The sequence below is a fragment of the Embiotoca jacksoni genome, unplaced genomic scaffold, assembly GCF_022577435.1.
Source record: "Embiotoca jacksoni isolate LCO1_2020_lvr unplaced genomic scaffold, fEmbJac1.0.p SCAF_19, whole genome shotgun sequence".
Classification (NCBI taxonomy): domain Eukaryota; kingdom Metazoa; phylum Chordata; class Actinopteri; family Embiotocidae; genus Embiotoca; species Embiotoca jacksoni.
Window position 1 is genome coordinate 7,376,764 of NW_027185329.1, and position 19,150 is coordinate 7,395,913.

Here is a 19,150-nt window from a genome sequence, read left to right on the forward strand (position 1 = left end):
AGAAAAATGTATGTAATGGTATGTGTTGTAGACTAACAGAGAAAAGCATGCTGACCAGAACAGGTGACCCCTCACCTGGTGCCTCCTAGGAAACGCATTTCATTTTAGATCATTAAGTTAACCTGATATGGAGAGGACATACATGCCAGTGTTCAAGAAAAAGGTCAAGGTACACCAACAAGTGTGCGATTCTGTGCTAGGTTATGTTTACAATAATACAACATATATATATGCCATATCATATTACTTATATATAGGTCGTATTATCAACTATTAATCCTAAGGGGTAGACGAAAGGCTGTGGTTGTGAATGAAGGTGTAGACAACAGGGTGTGGTTGTGAATGAAGGTGTAGACAAAAGGCTGTGTTTGTGAATGAAGGTGTAGACAACAGGGTGTGGTTGTGAATAAAGGTGTAGACAAAAGGCTGTGTTTGTGAATGAGAGCTAAAGTACTGTGCCAAACCAAAAGGTCACAGGAGGGGGTCTGCAACCTGTGGGGTCGCATACTGTGGTTCTTTGAGGCATTAACAGGAACTGGACGGCTGTCTGGAGGACTCCAGGGGGTGAAGGAAGACAACCACCACCTCCACCAACCAACAAAGGACACATCAATACACATGACTTTTTGGTGTCTGGACTATAAGAAGACTGGGTGAGGGAAAAGTCAGGAGATCAGACTTCGTGAACTGACACATACTCTGTTGCGGTCAGGGAAACATAGTCTGGACCCAGAGCTCTGTAACACTGATTATTCTGGTGCTGTTAAATAAATATCTTGAAAGACTGACATCTTCTGCTATTGCCTCATTAAAGAACACGCAGGACTGGGGGGCTGACACATATTGGCTTTGTACTAGCAGGAGCCTGAGTCCAACACAAGTCAAACGTAGTTGTCGAAATCACCGTGTGGTCTTTTTCTTTTCTTTTTTTTAGAGCGGGTCACGTGCTTCTGTAACGGACGGTCCGAGTCCGTTGTGCTGCCGCAGAAACAAAGGTTGGCAAAGTTTTTTGTTTTTTTTAAATTTTAAACTTAACTTGGCTGCAAACTAACTGAACCGGCGTTGTGCTTTGATGTAAACTTGATCTGATGAAAGGTTTTTCCGAACACGAGTTGCACGTTGACGAGGGTCCTTTTTGTTGTTGTTGTTGTTGTAGTATTTTTTTTTTGTAGTTATTCACATTCGTGCTGCCGTCCAACAACGTGTTCGGAGGTCTGCTGGCGACAGGTGTGGAGGAGAGCCGAGGTGACGCGGAGACCGGGCCCGGACACCGCGGTACGATGGCGTAAAGATACTGGGGGCGCTTTCGGTAACGTAACGCTTCGTCCGCCGAGGAAAACTTTTGTTTTGTTAATCAGCTTGACTTTTTACTCAAACGGAACTTGTGCTACTTTTAACCAGTTACGAGCCTTTGGTTACGGCAGCCAACCACGGCGGTGCCTCCTCCTGTTTATGTTGCTTACGTGTTATTTAAAGACACGAGTCCTCCTCATGCTACGGGCCTAACCTGTAACCTTGCGTGGTGAATTGGGTCGACTACCTCTTTGCGTTGGTCTACGTGTCCCACGCAAACATGCCGTCCCCCCCCCCACACATCTGGCCCTCACAGTGCCACCTGGTGCTGGTATGTTTGAATGATAATAATAAACTTTTATTTCATACAAGAAATGCAGCTCAAAGTTCTTTACAGCAAGAGCATTGCATGCAGTGTTTCCACATACAAAAAAAAATAGATATAAAAGAAGATTTTAAAAAAAATATAGAAAAAATAACGAGACGTATGACAACAGATTAAACGCACAAGAACGGATCGAATGCATAAAATTAAACACAAAATAAAATTAAAATATAAAAATGATTTCTTCCATTTGTCCTCTTGCTGTGTTCTCCAGACATAAGCAGGCAAGATGAACCAGGAAGATGTGTTGGCAGAGCTGAAGAGGGATGTTCGCTCTTTGCTCATTTCATCTAAGTTCGGGCTGGACCCTGATAAGCTCAGGCGAGACTATGTCACCATGTTGGGGCATCCAATGCCCCTGAAAACCCTGGGCTTCAAAAACATCATGGATATGGTGAAGGAGATGCCCGACGTGGTGTCTGTTCACTGCCAGGCAGATGGTAGCTTGCTCTTAACAGGTAGAGTCTTTTTTTTTTTTCTTTTTTTTTTTTTCATGTTTAAAATAGGCGGGGTCCAAATTTCTCATTCCTTCAAACACGTGAACACGTCTGGATATTTCATGCTTTCACCTCTTGTATCTTCGTCGCAGCTGTTGGTGACGAGTCCACCCGAAACATTGAGGAGCTGGTGGCCAAGCAGCGCGTGTCTAAGAAGGTCAAAAAGGGAAGCGGGAACCACGCCTCGCCCCGCTACGGTAGCCATGTGCATCCGCCTGTGGTCCTCCCTAGAAGAGGCTGCGCTCCTCCATCCCTCCCTGCCCAGCTGAGAGCACAGCTTCGTGTCCTGCTCTCCCAGGTATGACTTCAAGACATCCTGTCAAAGTTCTTATGTCGTGATATATTGTTTCTCACGAAGATGCGTTGTAGGTATTATCCATAGTAAGCGGAGCTTTTTAAGCCGGAAGTTTTTTTTAGTTTTTGAAGTTTACTCTGTATAAGCCTACCCTGCTTACTGAAATGGGACAACTATCAACGAAATGAGAGCTGAGATTATTGTGAGTATTGTTTTTTGTTTTTTTTAATCTTCATAATGCCTTGCAGTTTTCAAGCAACCCCCCTGAATAAGAGAAGTTGATGCATGACTAGTGTTTCTAAATTTGTTCTGGTTGTATTTTTTTTTCTTTTTTTTTCGAACAAATCACGTGATGCTGTCATTTGGAGTAATGATGCGACACATCTCCCAGGGTCCAATTAGGTTGTCTGACCTTGAGACCTGTTTCTCCCGCTGCTTCGGCTACCCGCTGCGTTCCCACAACTATGGCTTCTACTCCACTGGAGAGATGCTGGAGGCGGTGGCGGATCTCATCGTCATCCAGCAAAGCAGGCTAGGCTCAGTTCTGAGGCTGAGGGAACACAAGATGCCCAGGCAGCTGCTGACACCGGTCAGCTCGCCATTGAGGACCGGAGCAGTAAAACCCAGACCTGAACGGCCGGCCTCCACACGGCCACACGTTCTAATTCAGATGCCAACAAACCCCTCAGGTGTGTTATTAGAGAGACGGATTTATGTAGGCGGTAAACGCATCGGTGTCCGGAAACTTGTTATCTTGTGCTCTCCAGCTGAAGTTCCAATCAAGCAGAGTCCTCCGAACCAGCGGTCCACTGACGCTACCTTTGACCCTGTCCCTTATGAGCCAACAACCGTCAGTAGCAATCCAGAGATGGTTGAGGAGAACCCAAAAGCTAATTCAGTGGACTGCCAAGAGGGTCAGCTCTTTCAAAAACGTGTCTTCAAGGTTTGTTTTCATTTAAAAGCAAACTTGGTATCTGCCAATGAATACAGCTGCTTAATACAAGACATGAGAACATATAGGAACATGTTTTCGATAATCCATTATCTTCAGGTCTTATTGTATAAACTGGACACATAAACAAATTTGTCAGATGACAGCTTACAGAAAACTAGTATCTATAATAAATATTAGAAGCAAAAGAACATTGGTGAAATTGTGGTTTAACTTTTAGACTCTTGTTTTGTCAAACCTTCAGAAAGTAATTGGTCAACATTCGTTATGACATAGGACTGCAAAAATACAACAAATAGTTTCACCTCACAGAATTATGTCAGCTGCGAGGAAAAAGGTCGTCTGCTTTAAGTCCAGTTATCTTTTTTCTTTGCACTTAAATTCCAAATCAGCTGGAGGAGGAGTTGCGCCAGCAAATCCTGGAAAATGGAGTTGCTGGCACCATTAGTCAGGAGCTGAAGGACAAACTGCAAAAGGTCAGATTCCACACCGGTTTATAAGCATATGTCTTAGGGCTCTGTTTTGGTAATGCAAGCACAACAACAAACACAAGGCAGTCAGCAATTGGCGCTCAGCTTGTGGGGGTGTCTCCAAATGGACGTACATTTTGGTTAATGTATATGTAGCAGCACAAAGTGCAACGGGGCTGGGTGAAGTGAAGTAGTTAAAAGGTGCGGCGATTCAATACATTTACTCTCAGCCCATCACCTCACTGGTCTCCTTGCTCTCAAACACCTGTCAATCACAGTGATGGATGTCAGCAACAGCTAAAGAAATGCAGCACTGCTGTAAAATATGATATGGTTGTTGTCTGACTGGCACAGAGAGGCGCAACAGAATGAGTGTTTTTTTTTTTTATTATTACAATTTTACAATGATGATAATAATGAATATATATGTTGACGAGGCAATCACATCAGTCCTACACTATTTAAACTACTTATTTTGGTCTTGTAATGAAACCCTTTGCATGTGAACAACCCTCTGCAGGTCGTAGCCCAGATGACTGGTGGAATATCAGTTCATGATCTGCCTGCTGAATACAAGGTAAATAAAAGAAGTTGTCCTGTATATTTTGCTCATATATGAATTTTAAACAAGGTAGTCATGTGACTGGGAGCCAAAAACCTCATTCATCAGAGGAACTTGATCCAGGATTTTCAGAACCAGTGAAGTTTAAATTATTGGCTTCTCTGTTCTTGTTTTGTTTTTCGATGTACATTGTGGATCTAGAAAGTAGCCATTAAGTCACTAATTTACAGTTACTCTGCCTGCCCCTCTTGGCTATCTGGAAGACGATCAGTTTCAGGCTAAAACTGTAGAGCTCAGATAGTCACGAAAGATGGATGATGGATCTTGTTGGGAATCTCGCATGTGGTGCTTTTTTGCCCCTTAGAGGTTTTTTGGAGAGGACTTGCCTCTGCTTGAGAGCGGCTTTGTCAGTGTCACAGAACTGGTTGGTGCCATGAGTGACATATTCCACCTAAAGCCAACAGAGGGTGACAACGGACAGCACTGCATTATCATGTACATGCAGGACAGTGACAACACAGAATCAGGTGTGTGTGGGCATATGTTCAAGTAACAGTAGTCTTTCATCTACGCAGGAAATTCATTTTTCTTTATTTTCTCGGCTCAAAAGAGATTGAGAGTTGGAATGATGGTGGGAAGTCGACAAGGAGCTACTACTTCAGCGGTGGACGTTCTCCTTGGGAGGGTAAACTGGAAGGAGACGACGACGATGGCGATACCCCAGGAGAGGACCAGAAGGAGAAGCTGGAGACAAGTAACATTTCCACGACCAATGAAATGGTTCGGCAACATCTTTTCATCGTATTGTGTCACCATACTCAATTCCAAAGACAATCTTTCAGAGAGAGAGAGATCTAGAGTCTCACGTGGTCTCAGTACCCGCAGTAAAATATAGATTTTTATCTATGTACAAGTTGGACAACACTGACATCTCGCACTAGGGAAAAGTGCTACAGATTAATACTAAATGCTGAGTGTATTGCATTTTATTTGTCTTGCCTGTAGATGGCTGGGATGTACCCGACCATTCAGGTGCACTGCAGCCCTATTGTCCCCCCGGACGCCCTTCGGAGTCAGCGACTTAAACCACCGACGCGCCACAGAGCTCGAGAGCTGATGGAAGTCTTGGTGGAACATGTGGAGTCGCCTGGACATTTCTACCTCCGCTTCAGCGAGAGTGAGGAGGCCCGAGCGATGGAGGACATGATGTTAGATCTGAGGTGGTGCACGTGTTAGTAGCAGCAGCTTAGTTTGTGGTCCAAGCACTTTTTGTTTCTGTTGTGCCAACTGTATTATGTCCTTCTATATTTACCAATCCATCATGCCTGCTGCTCTACGAACCATGACATCTTCTCTTTGTTTTTTTTTTGTATCATCCTTTTCCTCTTCCTTTGTCCTTTAGACGATGTTACACCAGTCCTGAGGTGTCAGAGCGCTACCGCCTTCCCGAGCAATTTGTCCGACGGGGTCAGGTCTGCTGCGTGTCACCCCAAGGAATGTGGTTCTACCGGGTGGTGATCCACCAGGTTATCAGCCCCGCGCAGGTTCGGGTGTTCTACGTTGACTTTGGTGATTTTGCAGTGGTGAAGAGGGCCAACCTCAAGTTCCTCAAGTAAGTACCTGTCAAACATCTAAGCAGTAAAACAATACAAGTGCGATGACAGAGCTGATGGGTATGCGTGTCCTGCTGCCCTCCATTCATCTCTCTGTTTCACAGATCCAGTTATTCAGGTCTTCCAGCACAAGCGGTTCCATCAACACTCACTGGAATTAAACCCACAACCGTGAGTCTTTAGTTTATCAAGGAAAATATTCAGTTTTCTGACAATGTGAGCCTTCTTAAAAATAACCACACCAACTTCTTCTCAATGCCACAGTGTCAGCTACATCCAGCTGTTCTGTAGTGCTCTACACAGTGTTTAATGACATGTTTCTGCATGCATTCATCCTGCGATGTATGACCTCATCAGTGGGATTTTCCGAGCACACATCACATCTCTTGAGCAACTTGTTGAGAAATATTCCTTCCTGTGATCTTTGAGAGCAAACTCGATGGGCCTAAAATTTCTCCTGTGGAAGAGACCAGAGTAAAACAATGAATGAGCTTGCAGCTTAAAATGGAGTTATGTGAGGTTAATCATAAAATCAGCTCATTTTCACTGACCAAAGCATAAAACTTTAGTCTAGTCTATTGTGTAGATAGCTTGTGAAAACTGTCCAGCTGCTGTTAACTGCTGTTACCATTTAGTTTTAAGAATAGGACACTTGTGGTTGGTCTCTTACAGGGTATCTGGACTGCTGAGGCCACAGCTTCTTTCCGGCAACTGTGCTCTGATCACACCCTGGTGGGAGCTCTGGATTGTTACACCGGAGATGTGCTGCAAATCTACCTGTGTGACACACGCACTGAGAAAGACATCTATATCCACACTGCCCTGCTGAGCCAAGGCCACGGGTCAGCCTGCAGCCCTGCAGCAGTGAGCCACACACTAAGATACTCATTATATTTGTACCTTGATTAAAAAAAAAAAAAAAAAAAAGTTTTTGATGAGCTGGCAGGTGTAAATAAAATGTGTAAATGTTAAAGCTGGACCATTTATATGGGCAACAATTTTTTCAGTGTCCTACATCACCGTACTGCATAATCCAGAGTGGTAATTATATTAGTTACATGTATCATTATTATTTTGAATTCAAGCTCGGTCGGGAGTTAACTCATTGGTACTTTTCCCTCAGTTGTGTACCCAGGTCACGCCAGTGAGTCTCTACATGGGGGAGGGAATGGTTGACCTGCCAGAGGTGGAACAGGAGATGATTTCGTCCCCCAAACCAGCAGACACTCCTGAGCAGTCCACACTGAAGGTAGCCCAAACCCACTAAGAGGTCACGGTTTTGTTCGAAAAGTTACAGCTGTGGCGGTGGCCTTAAAAGACAGTGTTGACTGATACAGAAATTATCGGATGTAACCCCGCGGTGTTGGGTGCTGGGGTTTTCAAAAGCTGTTCTACCAGTCGACACACAGCTCTTAGGAAGCAAATGCTGCTGTTCGATGTAAAAATCATTAAGCCAAACAATACGTTAGTGTCAGTATTGGGTTATCTGGATGTTTGTGGTGGATTTGGAGCTTTATGTCTCCATTGTTTTCTGTATATGAGTGCACTCTCTTTGTCTCATGTCTCTTACCCGGTCTTTTAATGTTGCTGTAAAGCTTTTATTCTCCAATGTCCATAGCTCTTATCTTACCAGCCATACTGTCAATGCCGACAGGCCCACTGCAGCACATGCGCACACACACACACGCACGCACACACACACACACACACACACACACACACACACACACACACACACACACACACACACACACACACACACACACACGCGCGCGCGCACACGCCATCTCGCTGAAGGGGGAGTTGCCGTCCAATGCTGCTTAATGTATAGTCGTACTGTTGGAAGGTCACAGCTTGTTGCCAGACAGTAAATAAGATGGCAGCCAATCAGTGGGCTGTTTAATGGATATTGAATTACAAGATTGTCTCTCTTTGTCTCTTTGTTAATGAGTGGTGGGTTGTTAAAACTGAACATACACGACAGGCGACATAAAACACAATCTAGATTTTTTTTTTTTAATTTCGTTTAATTTATTTGCATGAAGTAAAGTTGGAAACAAAATTATGTAATAAAATTGTCTTTTTCTTGGTGTCCCAGGTTGAAGAGGAACAAATGCCTGAATTGGAGTTAATCAAAGACATTGAAGTCATCCCCCACATCCAGGTATGTGTGGCGCTTCATCACGTTTTTTTTTTTTTTTTTTTTTGTGGTTCATCATCTGCTGTCTGTATATCAGCAAAAGCTGATTGTCAGTGTTAACTGGGCTGAGTCTCACTCTGATGAGTTTATACATGATCCTTCTGGTAATAGGTTCAAGATAGGTTGTTGTCTTTGCACCAACCTTCCAGCTGTTTCACCTCTGCTCTGTAGGCCGTTTCATTGTCCTTACTGATGAGTCCCAATGCTGTGGTATCATCAGCAAATTTAATGAACTGGTTTGTGCTGTATTTGGCAGTACAGTCATAGGTGAGCCGAGTGATGAGCAGCGGACGAAGCAGGCAGCCCTGAGGGGCCCCCCGTGCTCAGTGTGATGATGCGTGATGTCTTGCTGGCGCTGCCCACCCGGACTGTCTGTGGTCTTTCTGACAGAAAATCCAAAATCCATTTGTAAAAGGAGGTGTTTTTGGCCAAGGGAGAGCTTCTCCATTAGCTTCTGTGGAATGATGGCATTATAAGCCGAGCTAAAATCAATAGGATCCATAATATCTTGATCATATAGCATTAGGGATAAATCATATGTATCTAAAGGTATCTGTAAAACCTAACTGACCTGTCGTGTTTTGGATTGCTTAGTTTGACCTAATTTATATAAAAGATAGACGGTAACAAATGAATAAAAACTCGTTTCCTTCTATGTTATGTTCAGGGTGATGAGGCTAACCCATTGAGCGCTCTGCCAAATGACCAAACCCCCAGCTGCAGTGAACTGGGCCCGGCCTTGACCAACGAAACGCCTCCTACCAGCACCACAAGCCCAACCTGCAGCCTTCTCGCTCCGCCAGATCTCATCCAGATCAAAGCAACCCCAGCTCTCTGTGAAGCCGACCTTCAAGTGGGAGCACTTCTTTTGTATTTAGTTTTATGGAAGCAAAATTTGTGTCGTATGTGTTTTTTGTCCAACAAAGAAACTTGATTCTGTCCTCAGACAGTGACCAGGACTCCTCCACTCACTCCATCCAGCGCTGATTCAAGCCGCTGCTTTTCGACACCACCAGAAGTGGACCGGCCCAAGATCACCCCTCCTTCACTGGTCAAGTCTGACCCTTTAATCCAGAGGATGCTGAGTCTCTACACTCCTGACTGGGGCCAACGGCAGGACATCATGCAGGGTACAGATACACACATAGCGATTTATTATTTAAAAAAAAAAAATAAGAACACGATATGCACATAGAGAAAAAGACAAACTCCAGTCTGCTGAAATGTTAAGAGTAACAGCAGCAGATTCATATACACATACTTTGCCTTCATTTGTAGAGTTTGTAGATAGAGTTTGATTCAGGGTCATGCCAATTTAGCAAAAGTTATTTTCCCATATGAATTAGTTGTTGACTGATAACATTTTTATAATCTTGCACTACACCTTGTATGGCACTAGATTTTTTTTTTTGTGGCATCCAGTAAACCAGGAGATTTGAACCATGTCACTCCTATTATTCCTTGCGTGACACTTATTTGAGGGATAATCATGCTCCAGGTTTTGGAAGGGGTGTAAACGGGTAGAATAATGCGGTCAGTTAGCTGTGGGCAACAACTTGAGCCGTGTTGTTTTTAGTCTTTTATTTGTTTGAATTAAAGTATCCAGAATCAGCTGTGCTTTTTTTTTTTTTTTTTTTTTTACACGTTATAATATAAACCACATCTTTTATCTTCGAGAAGAGTAGTTAACACCTTCTTTTCATTGTAGAAAGCAAACATTACAGAACAAAAGATGTAATGCACACACAAAGCCTTGTCTACTCCTGCACACACACACACACACACACATATACACACACTAATTTTCTAATAGGATTATACAATGACCTTCATTAACCTGACCATGTACACTCATTCGCTCTGTGTCCATCTCTGTCTCTCTACCATACACACAGAGGAAAGCCTTCAATGAAATTAGAGTGCGTCCATGGATGCAGAGAGGGCGTATTGATTTCCAGCCTGCTGCTTGCAGTGGTGGATGTACCTGCAGTGAGAACCTGACACAGATTCAATTAGATCTGTTACCAGAGCTATTTGACCCAACGAGCTGCTTCCACTGCGTTTGTCCCGACATCGATACACTGCTGCTCCACCACCATTCCACTTGCACCGTATTAGTGAAGAAAGCAAAGCAGAGTGGATTAAGGCAGATTTATCTCCGCTGTAGCATACACGACACTGCGTGCAGATAAAAACACAAGATAAGAAACGGGAACATGACAGATTAGAGGATTTATTATTGTGTTCTGAAAACGTGCAACTACATCCAGACTGCACAATTTTACAACTTCCTGACGGTATTCCCTGTAGTTTGTAGCAAATTCTTTCCCCGCATACTTTTTTTTTTTCTCACCTGTCTTTTGTTTCCCAGCATACCCTGAGACTTGTTTGCTGACTTCCCCCCAAAAAGCTGACATTGCAAAACCTTGACCCCCCCCAAAAAAAAACAACAACAAAAAAACCAAACAATATCATCACTTACAATTGCAAAGTCTGCACTTGTGCCTTGTCAAGATTATCTTGTATCTCTCTTGATGCGTCTGCAGCCGAGTTTGACAGCGAAGCAGATTTGTTTCATACAAAAGGGCCAATACTCAGCATGTTGTTGAGCTGCTCCTCAGAGAAAACACTGCAGAATATGAAATAACAAGTGAAGAAGACAATTTCCAGGCTCATTGATTTAAAATTATGGAAATATCTTGAGTAAATTAACATCAGATGAGATTCTGGCCTTTGCTGACCTTCGGTGGTTGAATTTTTGGGCATTTCCTCTTGTTTTATGGTGACAGTAAAGCGAGACATGTAGCAAAAAAGACCAACAGGGTGTTTGTTCTTAGTAGCATAAGAGAGATTCTGCTGTGACCTGAGATTTGCGTAATGAAGGTCAGTGAGGGAGTTATGTACGGTAATTTACAACGGATTTTTCAACCGCAGTATCAAGGTCACGTTATTTATTCATGAGTCTGTAACTGTTGATGGTGGACGTGGTAACCTTGTACTATTTCACAGAATAGTAATAGTAAATATGAAATTGTTGTTAAACGTGTGTTTGATTCTGTTTCTCAGGTGGACCTTTTTCACCTCTCTGCCTGCGAAACTCTGGCTTTGTGTTTCCTCTGTTTGGGTCAGGTGGGTCACACATCCTACGCTCCCCCCCCCCCCCCAAACCAACCGCCCGAATCAATCCGAACGAAGATAAAGGAGGATTTATCCCCTAATAAATTCTCCGCTAATAAAATAATCTGACGGTCTGAGAATGCAGTTGACAAATTGTTCAACTCTATGTTAGGCTTTGTTTAATAGTTTGATACGAGTGTCATTGTAACACTTTTCTAACAGTTATGTTTATTGGGTTTTTTTTTTTAAAGGTTTTATTTACCTATACATGTTTCTGTTTTGATGGGATTAAAGCATCTCAAATGCTGTTACAGTGAAAAACGAAGAAAACATGTAAGTCATGACGGATGTAATTTTATTTTGGAAAATAAATCTTATTTGATACAATGTTTTATCATTTCAATTTGGATGTCATTTTTAGCAGGGGATCATTCTTTCCACAGTTTGTCTTCACCTCATTTGACACAATGTGGGACATAAATATGAGGGTGTCAATAACATATCAATAAGTTGCGAGACTGCTCCTTGTTACGTGTGAGCGATGCGCGGCATCGTGAAGTGCACGGAGCTGGAGGAAGGTATTACCCTAATGAGGTAGTGTTACAAATTTTGTCACTTGATTGAAATCAGCACTCGAGTTACACACATTTTTGTCAGCACTGGTCCAGACACATCTGCGATTTCACCCTGGACATTACACCAGAGGGCGCAAATCAAGTTTTGTTTCAAACTCTGGAAATTAGCAGCAGAGACTCTTGAAAATGCTTCAGAAAATCTGCGGCAGTAAAGCGATGAGCCTGGAGAGGTGTTTTGAGTGACATTTGTGTTTCCCTGGGGCAGAAGGTTGTTGTCCTAAACTGGAAAAGCCGCATCAGGTCAGGCACACAACCAGGTGGGTTTCACAGTGACATTCGCTGGGTTGTGAATTCATCCCCGAGGGTCAGACTGTCAACGCTTCTACTGTGATGTGAGTCATCTGAGGGAAAATATTAGCCGCAAATGACCTAAACAGTGGCGCGATGGCACTTTATCCAACATGACAATGCACCCGATCACAGCCCTTTGAAGATGTCTTGCCCACAGCAAGACAATCGTTGCTCCCCCACCTCTCCAACTCCCAATGACGTATTTCTGTTCCCCGATAATTTGCCACAAGCTTTGATGAGCGCTGTCTGCTCAAGTTTCAGGTACGTAAAACATTGCAGACGCACCCGGACCACTGCTCTGAAAAGCTTGTGTAACTCGGGTGCTAATTTTGATTATAGTTTATTTTTTAATTTTTTTTATTTTAACTTGGAATACTTACTCATTAGGGTTACACCTTCCTCCTGCTACGTGCTCGTCACAGTGCTGTGAACTGTTTGCGCGCAACAGGAGCAGTCTCGGAATTTATGGATCCACCCTCGTATGTAGACACACAATGCTTAACATAAAGACAAAACCTTTTAGCTTCGTTTTGTTGAATATTTGAACAATTCTCATTGTTGGAAAATGATTACAGAAAGAATATAAAACCTGTGAGAAGAGTACATTTTTAATTAAAGCCACACACAGAAAGTGCCTACAATGCATTGCGCACAGTTCCCTTTGCCAAGTCTCTCCTTGTAGAATCCATTCAACAAAAAAAAATACAAGAAGCAGCCTGATGTTTGCAGAGAGAAAAGAAGGTACTGATCATATACTGTAACGTTGGCAGCTGTTGTAAACGCAATATGTACACCTGATACACCTGAACATCTGTTGAACTGGGAATATACCACCAGGAAAGTTGGGCGTTTTTGAGAGCTCTGTGAAATAGGTTTGACGTCACTTGACATGGCAGCGTTTGTGGTGAAAGGATGAAATGTACTTGCTCCTAAAATAAGGCCAAATAGCCAGACCTCCTGATCCTTATTTCACCCGTGTGTTAGTTTATATGGATGATGAAGTGGTTGTTTGTCTCTTTTCTGTATTTTTTACAGCAGAAATAGAGCACATTTTCTGGGGGCAAACATGTTGCCTGTTTGTGAACGCTCTCAACTAGGAAGTGGGATGTTCCCAAATGGGAACTTTCTCAAATCCCAGCTGCCTGAACTGAAGATAAGAACAGCCTCACAGAGCCTTTGGTGTAGCTGTAGTCTTGTTTTCATGCTGAGTACGGCAGGAAATTTTAAGAGCACCAAAACATATTGCATCTTGGTATTGTTACCTTTTGAACTTTGGTCTTTTCAAAAAGGACAAAAAGTCAACATCTTTCAGTTTCTTAAATGTCTCAGTCTGTTTTGTAATTTCGATGTTGTTGGTCCTGTAATTCTGCGGCTGTAGTGTCTTGCTCCTCTTTGGCTCCGCTCACCTCATCAGGGCAATGTCACCGTAACGTTCAGCATGGCACTTAATCCTTACTTCGCCTCATCCTGCTGACTCACTCGCACTTCTTTGGATGTAAAGTCTTTTTGCACTCTTCCAATGCTGCTGCACGTGAACAGCAGCAGCTCCAAACTGTGTTCAGAAGGAATACAAATAATAAAGAAACCAAGAGATTAGCACACAGGTCGAAAGAAAGAACGCAACATCTCTCAAGGACGCTAATTGCTGTCAGTCAAAGCGGTTTAGTAATCAGAGCCAACAGTTATTGGCGCCTTCTCCTTCGCTTCATTTTTAATGTGGTAAATACGGTAATAATATAATGTATGTGTTCTTCTGAAACCGTCGGAGAGGCTCGAACTTGAAGCTGGAGCTCGGTTTGCTCTGATTCATGAAGGTCAGAGCGGAATGTGGAGTCCTGAATCATTGTCTGCATCCTGCTGGGCTCCCCGACCTTTACTGGCTCAGCCAATTAGCTTTTTAAAAGGCTCATAATGAGAATGGTTCTTCCTCTCACTCAAACTCAATATAGGGCATTAACCTACATACTGCACGCACACGCACATTTATTTCTTTGACAACACAGCTGTGCAACTTATAAACTTCATCATACGTGATGTATAGGAATTTTGTATACAAACACTTGTCCTTGTTTCGTTACATCATAGACAAACTTTATCTCTAATTTTGCATCCCCACTCACAATCACACACATTCATTTTTTTGGTCAGTGTACTGCATAATAACCCCGAAACAAAAATACATTCTCATTTATATTTTAGGACACATTTCAAAGTGACAAGCATTTGCCTGCATACACTGAGCTTTGCCTCATTTTCAAACACTCACGCACATAATCAAACACACAACACTCATTTATTAACACCAGCACACTGCAAAAAGCAAAGACGTGAACGCGCACACATACACACGCACGCACGCACGCACGCACGCACACACACACACACACACACACACACACACACACACACATACATACTGCAAGACTTCGCTTGTTTCAAGCTCCATTAGGGTGTTTGTGTGGGTGGAGGAGGGTGAAGCTCGGCAAGACAGACGCTCGGTAAACCTTATTAAGGAGGGAAGTAATGCGGTTGCAGCTGAATTAGCAGCCAACAGCAGCAGAGCATCTGTGTGCTGAATGAAGCATGACGATCTCATGGTTTTGATTTTAAGTCGAGACCTGAAACCAGACTGTTTTTTTTCCACAGGCTTTTGGTTTGGTGGTCAGCTGAGGAGGTGAGAGGTAGTATGGATAATTTAGATGTCTGTCGCCACATATTTACATCCATATTTGGAGCATTTTGTTGAGGCTTGATGATGGTGTTCTTTTAGAAAAATTTAGGTAGTGTTTGAATTAGTGAAAAGAAAACCCACAATCCTTAACCACAGAGTCATTTCTTTACTGTGGTAACATTGGAATTAGAAAGTTGTCAGTAGGGTCAAAAGTAACAAAAACATTTTATCGCAAATCATTTCTGCTTTTGTTTGTTGTGGAAGTTTTGATAGTATAAAAGTTAATTTTCTAAATTGTTTTGCAGATTTTAGTTTTTGTCATGACCCCTCAGGTGGATGTTGTGACTCTTTGGAAGGACCTGCCCCCTAGATTGACAACAACTGGACCATATTAACTATCTGTATAATGTTAGGTAGCTTAGTAGTTAAATATCCATTACAAGAATACAATTCTACAGTCCATTCATGGGATTTATAATAATGTCCAAACCTAAACTGAAATCTTCTTTTGTTTAATAGCTTTTACATGGTTTGTGTTTCTGAATGTTAATGTGTGTGTGTGTGTGTGTGTGTGTGTGTGTGTGTGTGTGTGTGTGTGTGTGTGTGTGTGAGAGCGGCCTGTGCATGTGAATTTCTATTCTGTATGTAAATGAGGGAGTATTGCGTCGCACCCACAAACTGAAAAATAATTTCTGGAAGAGAGGAGCCTTTCATTTTTATTCCTGTGTTGAAAGCCTTATCTTCTGTATTAATTTCAGGACGACTGGAGGAGAGAAGCTTTATTCTCCTGCTCATCCCTCAGGGCTCCGGCTCTGTTACTTTTACATACACAAACAGATATACCAGCAGAATGAGCACCTTCATTGAAGCTTTATATGACACACTTTAAGTTTCCTTTTTCCTGATATGGACTCAAAACAAACTGTACGTTACTCACCAGTGCCTTTACAAGAATTTGTCTTGTTGAGATAACCCACATAAACAAACACATCAGGGCCTTATGGAAGACAGAGTGCAGTCGACGCCGTTCAGCTTACATAAGACTGTGTGGTTTGAACTATAATCTGTGTATATTAAATGGGCTCTCATATTAAATAACCAATGGCATTCCTTAGCTCTGTAAATGTATGGTCGTAGTTTTAAATATATTGGAGAGACACTCACCTTTTACTGATCATAAGTTGTTCCAATAGAACCACTGAGCTCTACCGTCTTCTGTGGGAGTCTGAGTTGATCATGTATTATATGTTTGGCTGTTGCTCGTAGTTTATTATCTTTTTTTGCATTATGGCTTTATTCATAAGAAAGAACACCCCTCTTTAGACTCTCAGCTCTGACCTCTGCCAGCTTCAGTGTGAGAATTTATGACTGTGTGAAATAATGGGGGCCTTGAAGAGACCCTGGGGAGGAGAGGAGGGCTGCCTGTTGGAAGGATGGAGGTAGAGAACAGAAGAAGGCTAATGCTGTATTGCATTTCTGTTTCTCGTAGTTGCTGCCACCCCTATGACCGCATGTTCTGTTTAAATGTTTTGGGGTCTTCGTTTCTGAGTGTTGAGTCCTCCTCTCTTACAGTTACTGGTATAAAGTCCTACAGCAGAGCAGCTCAGAGGAGACCATTTTTCCCAGTGCAGTTATATTAAATAAGCCTCAGAAAAGCTACTCCAGATGTTGGTGTGCCACCGTGTATAACACCAATATAAACTCTAGTGTCAGGAGGGAGGAAGGAAGGAAGGAAGGAAGGAAGGAAGGAAGGAAGGAAGGAAGGAAGGAAGGAAGGAAGGAAAAATATGAGTTGGTGCTGTATTATTATTGTAACAAGGAATTAAACACATGAGCTATAGTCAGTCTATATTCACATATTCTCGTAGTGAGCATGGTGGAAACATACAGAGCAGTTGTTGAAATTAAATGTCAGGAAGTATTAAGAAGACCAATCGTTTTGCACATCCATTATTCATATTCAAGTCCATACAGGCCCCTCAAATCACCTGCTTCACTTCCTGTTGTTCTCCACCTGGATGCAGATGTGGCCGGTATTGTTTGCCAGCAGCTGCAGCTGAGCTCCAGACTCAGTTAATATGCGATGGCACACACTGACAGTTCCATTAAACCGTATTTATGGCAGCCACAAATAATTGATATGCAGATATGCCAGGCTGTTCACATTCACAGAATTGTTTTTGGTCCAGCAGTGCAATGCATCAAACTGCCATGCTCAGTGACAACAGAGACAATACGCACCATCACTGGATATAGTTTTTCCCCACAGACCCCTCCCCCCTCTCTCTGTTGCTCATCCTGTCTTTCCTCCTCCAAAGTCATCATTTCCTTACCCCAGCCTCCTGCTCTTTGTCTCGTTTGTTACTCTCTATTTGAACAAACACTCTACGATAGATACTAAAATATACATATTAGCACATGAGGTAGAAAGGTATACAATATGTATAAATGCTTCTGTGAGGAGTGTTTGCCCTCCAGTAAGTGTGCTGTAAATGTCTGGAGTTAAACCCCTCTCTGCTCACGCTACAGTCAGTCCCTGTGGTGCATTACACAGGATTTGTACGACAAAAGACAGTCAGCTATACAACATATCTGGGATGAACAGGCTCAGATCCATTCATATAGATGACGTCCAGCAGCTTCAGCGCTGTAACTGTCAGCAGCACGACTCAACCTTCTTTTGAGCCATTTGTTACATACAGCTTCAGGTTTCCACCAAAGAGAGTTTCCAGGAGAAGGACAGTGTACAACTTGACAACTGTGGAGTTCCATAAAAGCCAAATAAAAGGTCTCAAAAGTGACACAACAGTGATATTGGATAAGCATTATGTTTTTAGATTGTCCGTCCGTCCGTCCATCCTGTTCTCATGACCACATCTCAAAAACTCCTTGATGGAATTCCCACAAATTTGGCACAAATGTTCATTTGGTGCCAAGGATGAACTAATTTGATTTTGAGGGTCAAAGGTCAAGGTCCCACTGGCCTCATTTTCATCCCTTTTTTTGAGCACGGTATCTCAAGACATCTCAAGGGAATTTCTTCACATTTAGTACAAAGTTTCACTTGGCCTCAAGACTGAGCTGATTACATTTTCAAAGGTCAAGAACACTGTGAACTCACATATGTTCACATATTTGTTCATCCCGTTCTCATGAACGCATTATCTCAGGAACACCTTGAGAGAATTTCTTCTAATTTGGCACAAACATTCACTTAGACTGAGGGATGAACTGAAAAGACTGGTATTCAAAGGTTAAAGGTCAAGTTGTGACTGTGACTGTGACCTCACATCTGTCCCTTGTTTACTTGGACTCAAGGATGAATTGATTACATTTCAAACATGACAAACAGGACTTTCAACTGCAACATGACTGGTTGGCCGATGCATACAGCTGCAAGGCGGTAATTCTAGCTCCTGATGATGTACCTCTGCAGGCTTTATCAAACTGTTACCCACAACACAGCCTAGGGTGGTTTGAAGTCGAGTTTGAGTCAAATGGTTTGGGAATCACAACCTCTGACTCTGTGGGGATGGTACTCTATCAAAAAAGAGTAGTTGGAAGAAAATTGTTGCCTCCAGCGAAGTTAAGAGTACCTGAGTGTCTTGTTCATGCTTGAGGGTAAGAGGTAGTGAATATAAAGTTAACAGGCAGGTTTGTTTGTTGCTGTTGGTGACAAATTTCACTCAATGAAAAAAGGTATTCCCTAAAAAAGCGCCCAGTATCAATGCCAGTTTCAGACGACGCTAGATTGCCGATGACGGATCATTTACTATGTTCTTGAATCATTTATGGTGATTTGTTTGTAGAAGTTGCGTATCTGCACTTAGAGTTAGTGTAGATAGATATTGATGTTAACTGGCTATGTGTAATGGATCTCATACCAGCGTTGTCTCTCTTCAGTTCGGTGATGAAACGATATATTTAGAGAAAGCAGCACTGAATGAAGAGCAGACAGAGCTACAGGTCACCTGATGAATGGCTTTGCTTACAGCCAACAACGTAATGCTTAGTCGTGATCTATCATCACACACATGCTTCCTCTCTCCTTCCCGTCTCTCCCTCGGTGTCCTCTGTTCATCTTTGTTTCTCTTCCTGCCGTGCTGTCTTCTTTTTTCTCGTCCTTTTTTACTGTCCTTTGTGTACCCGGTTGGTTCCTTCATCTGCTT

At 42.7% G+C, this 19,150-nt stretch overlaps 2 protein-coding genes across 2 annotated transcripts; both read left to right on the forward strand.

Annotated features, from left to right (window-relative positions):
* Window positions 1–1,907: 1,907 nt before the first annotated feature.
* On the forward strand, window positions 1,908–3,080 carry LOC138200658 (tudor domain-containing protein 5-like; the record flags this gene model as incomplete). Its single annotated transcript, XM_069153539.1, has 3 exons — window positions 1,908–2,136; window positions 2,268–2,473; window positions 2,862–3,080. Coding segments are annotated over exons 1-3 (654 nt in total), but the record flags the coding sequence as incomplete, so codon positions are not given.
* Window positions 3,080–11,771, forward strand: LOC138200521 (tudor domain-containing protein 5-like). The gene is made up of 16 exons (XM_069153285.1): window positions 3,080–3,159; window positions 3,238–3,413; window positions 3,815–3,898; window positions 4,413–4,469; window positions 4,819–4,981; window positions 5,065–5,234; window positions 5,460–5,674; window positions 5,857–6,066; window positions 6,172–6,238; window positions 6,740–6,931; window positions 7,191–7,316; window positions 8,166–8,231; window positions 8,935–9,120; window positions 9,214–9,397; window positions 11,334–11,396; window positions 11,636–11,771. The coding sequence occupies exons 1-16, from the start codon at window positions 3,141–3,143 to the stop codon at window positions 11,665–11,667; spliced, it is 2,010 nt and encodes a 669-aa protein (XP_069009386.1). The 5' UTR covers window positions 3,080–3,140; the 3' UTR covers window positions 11,668–11,771.
* Window positions 11,772–19,150: the final 7,379 nt, after the last annotated feature.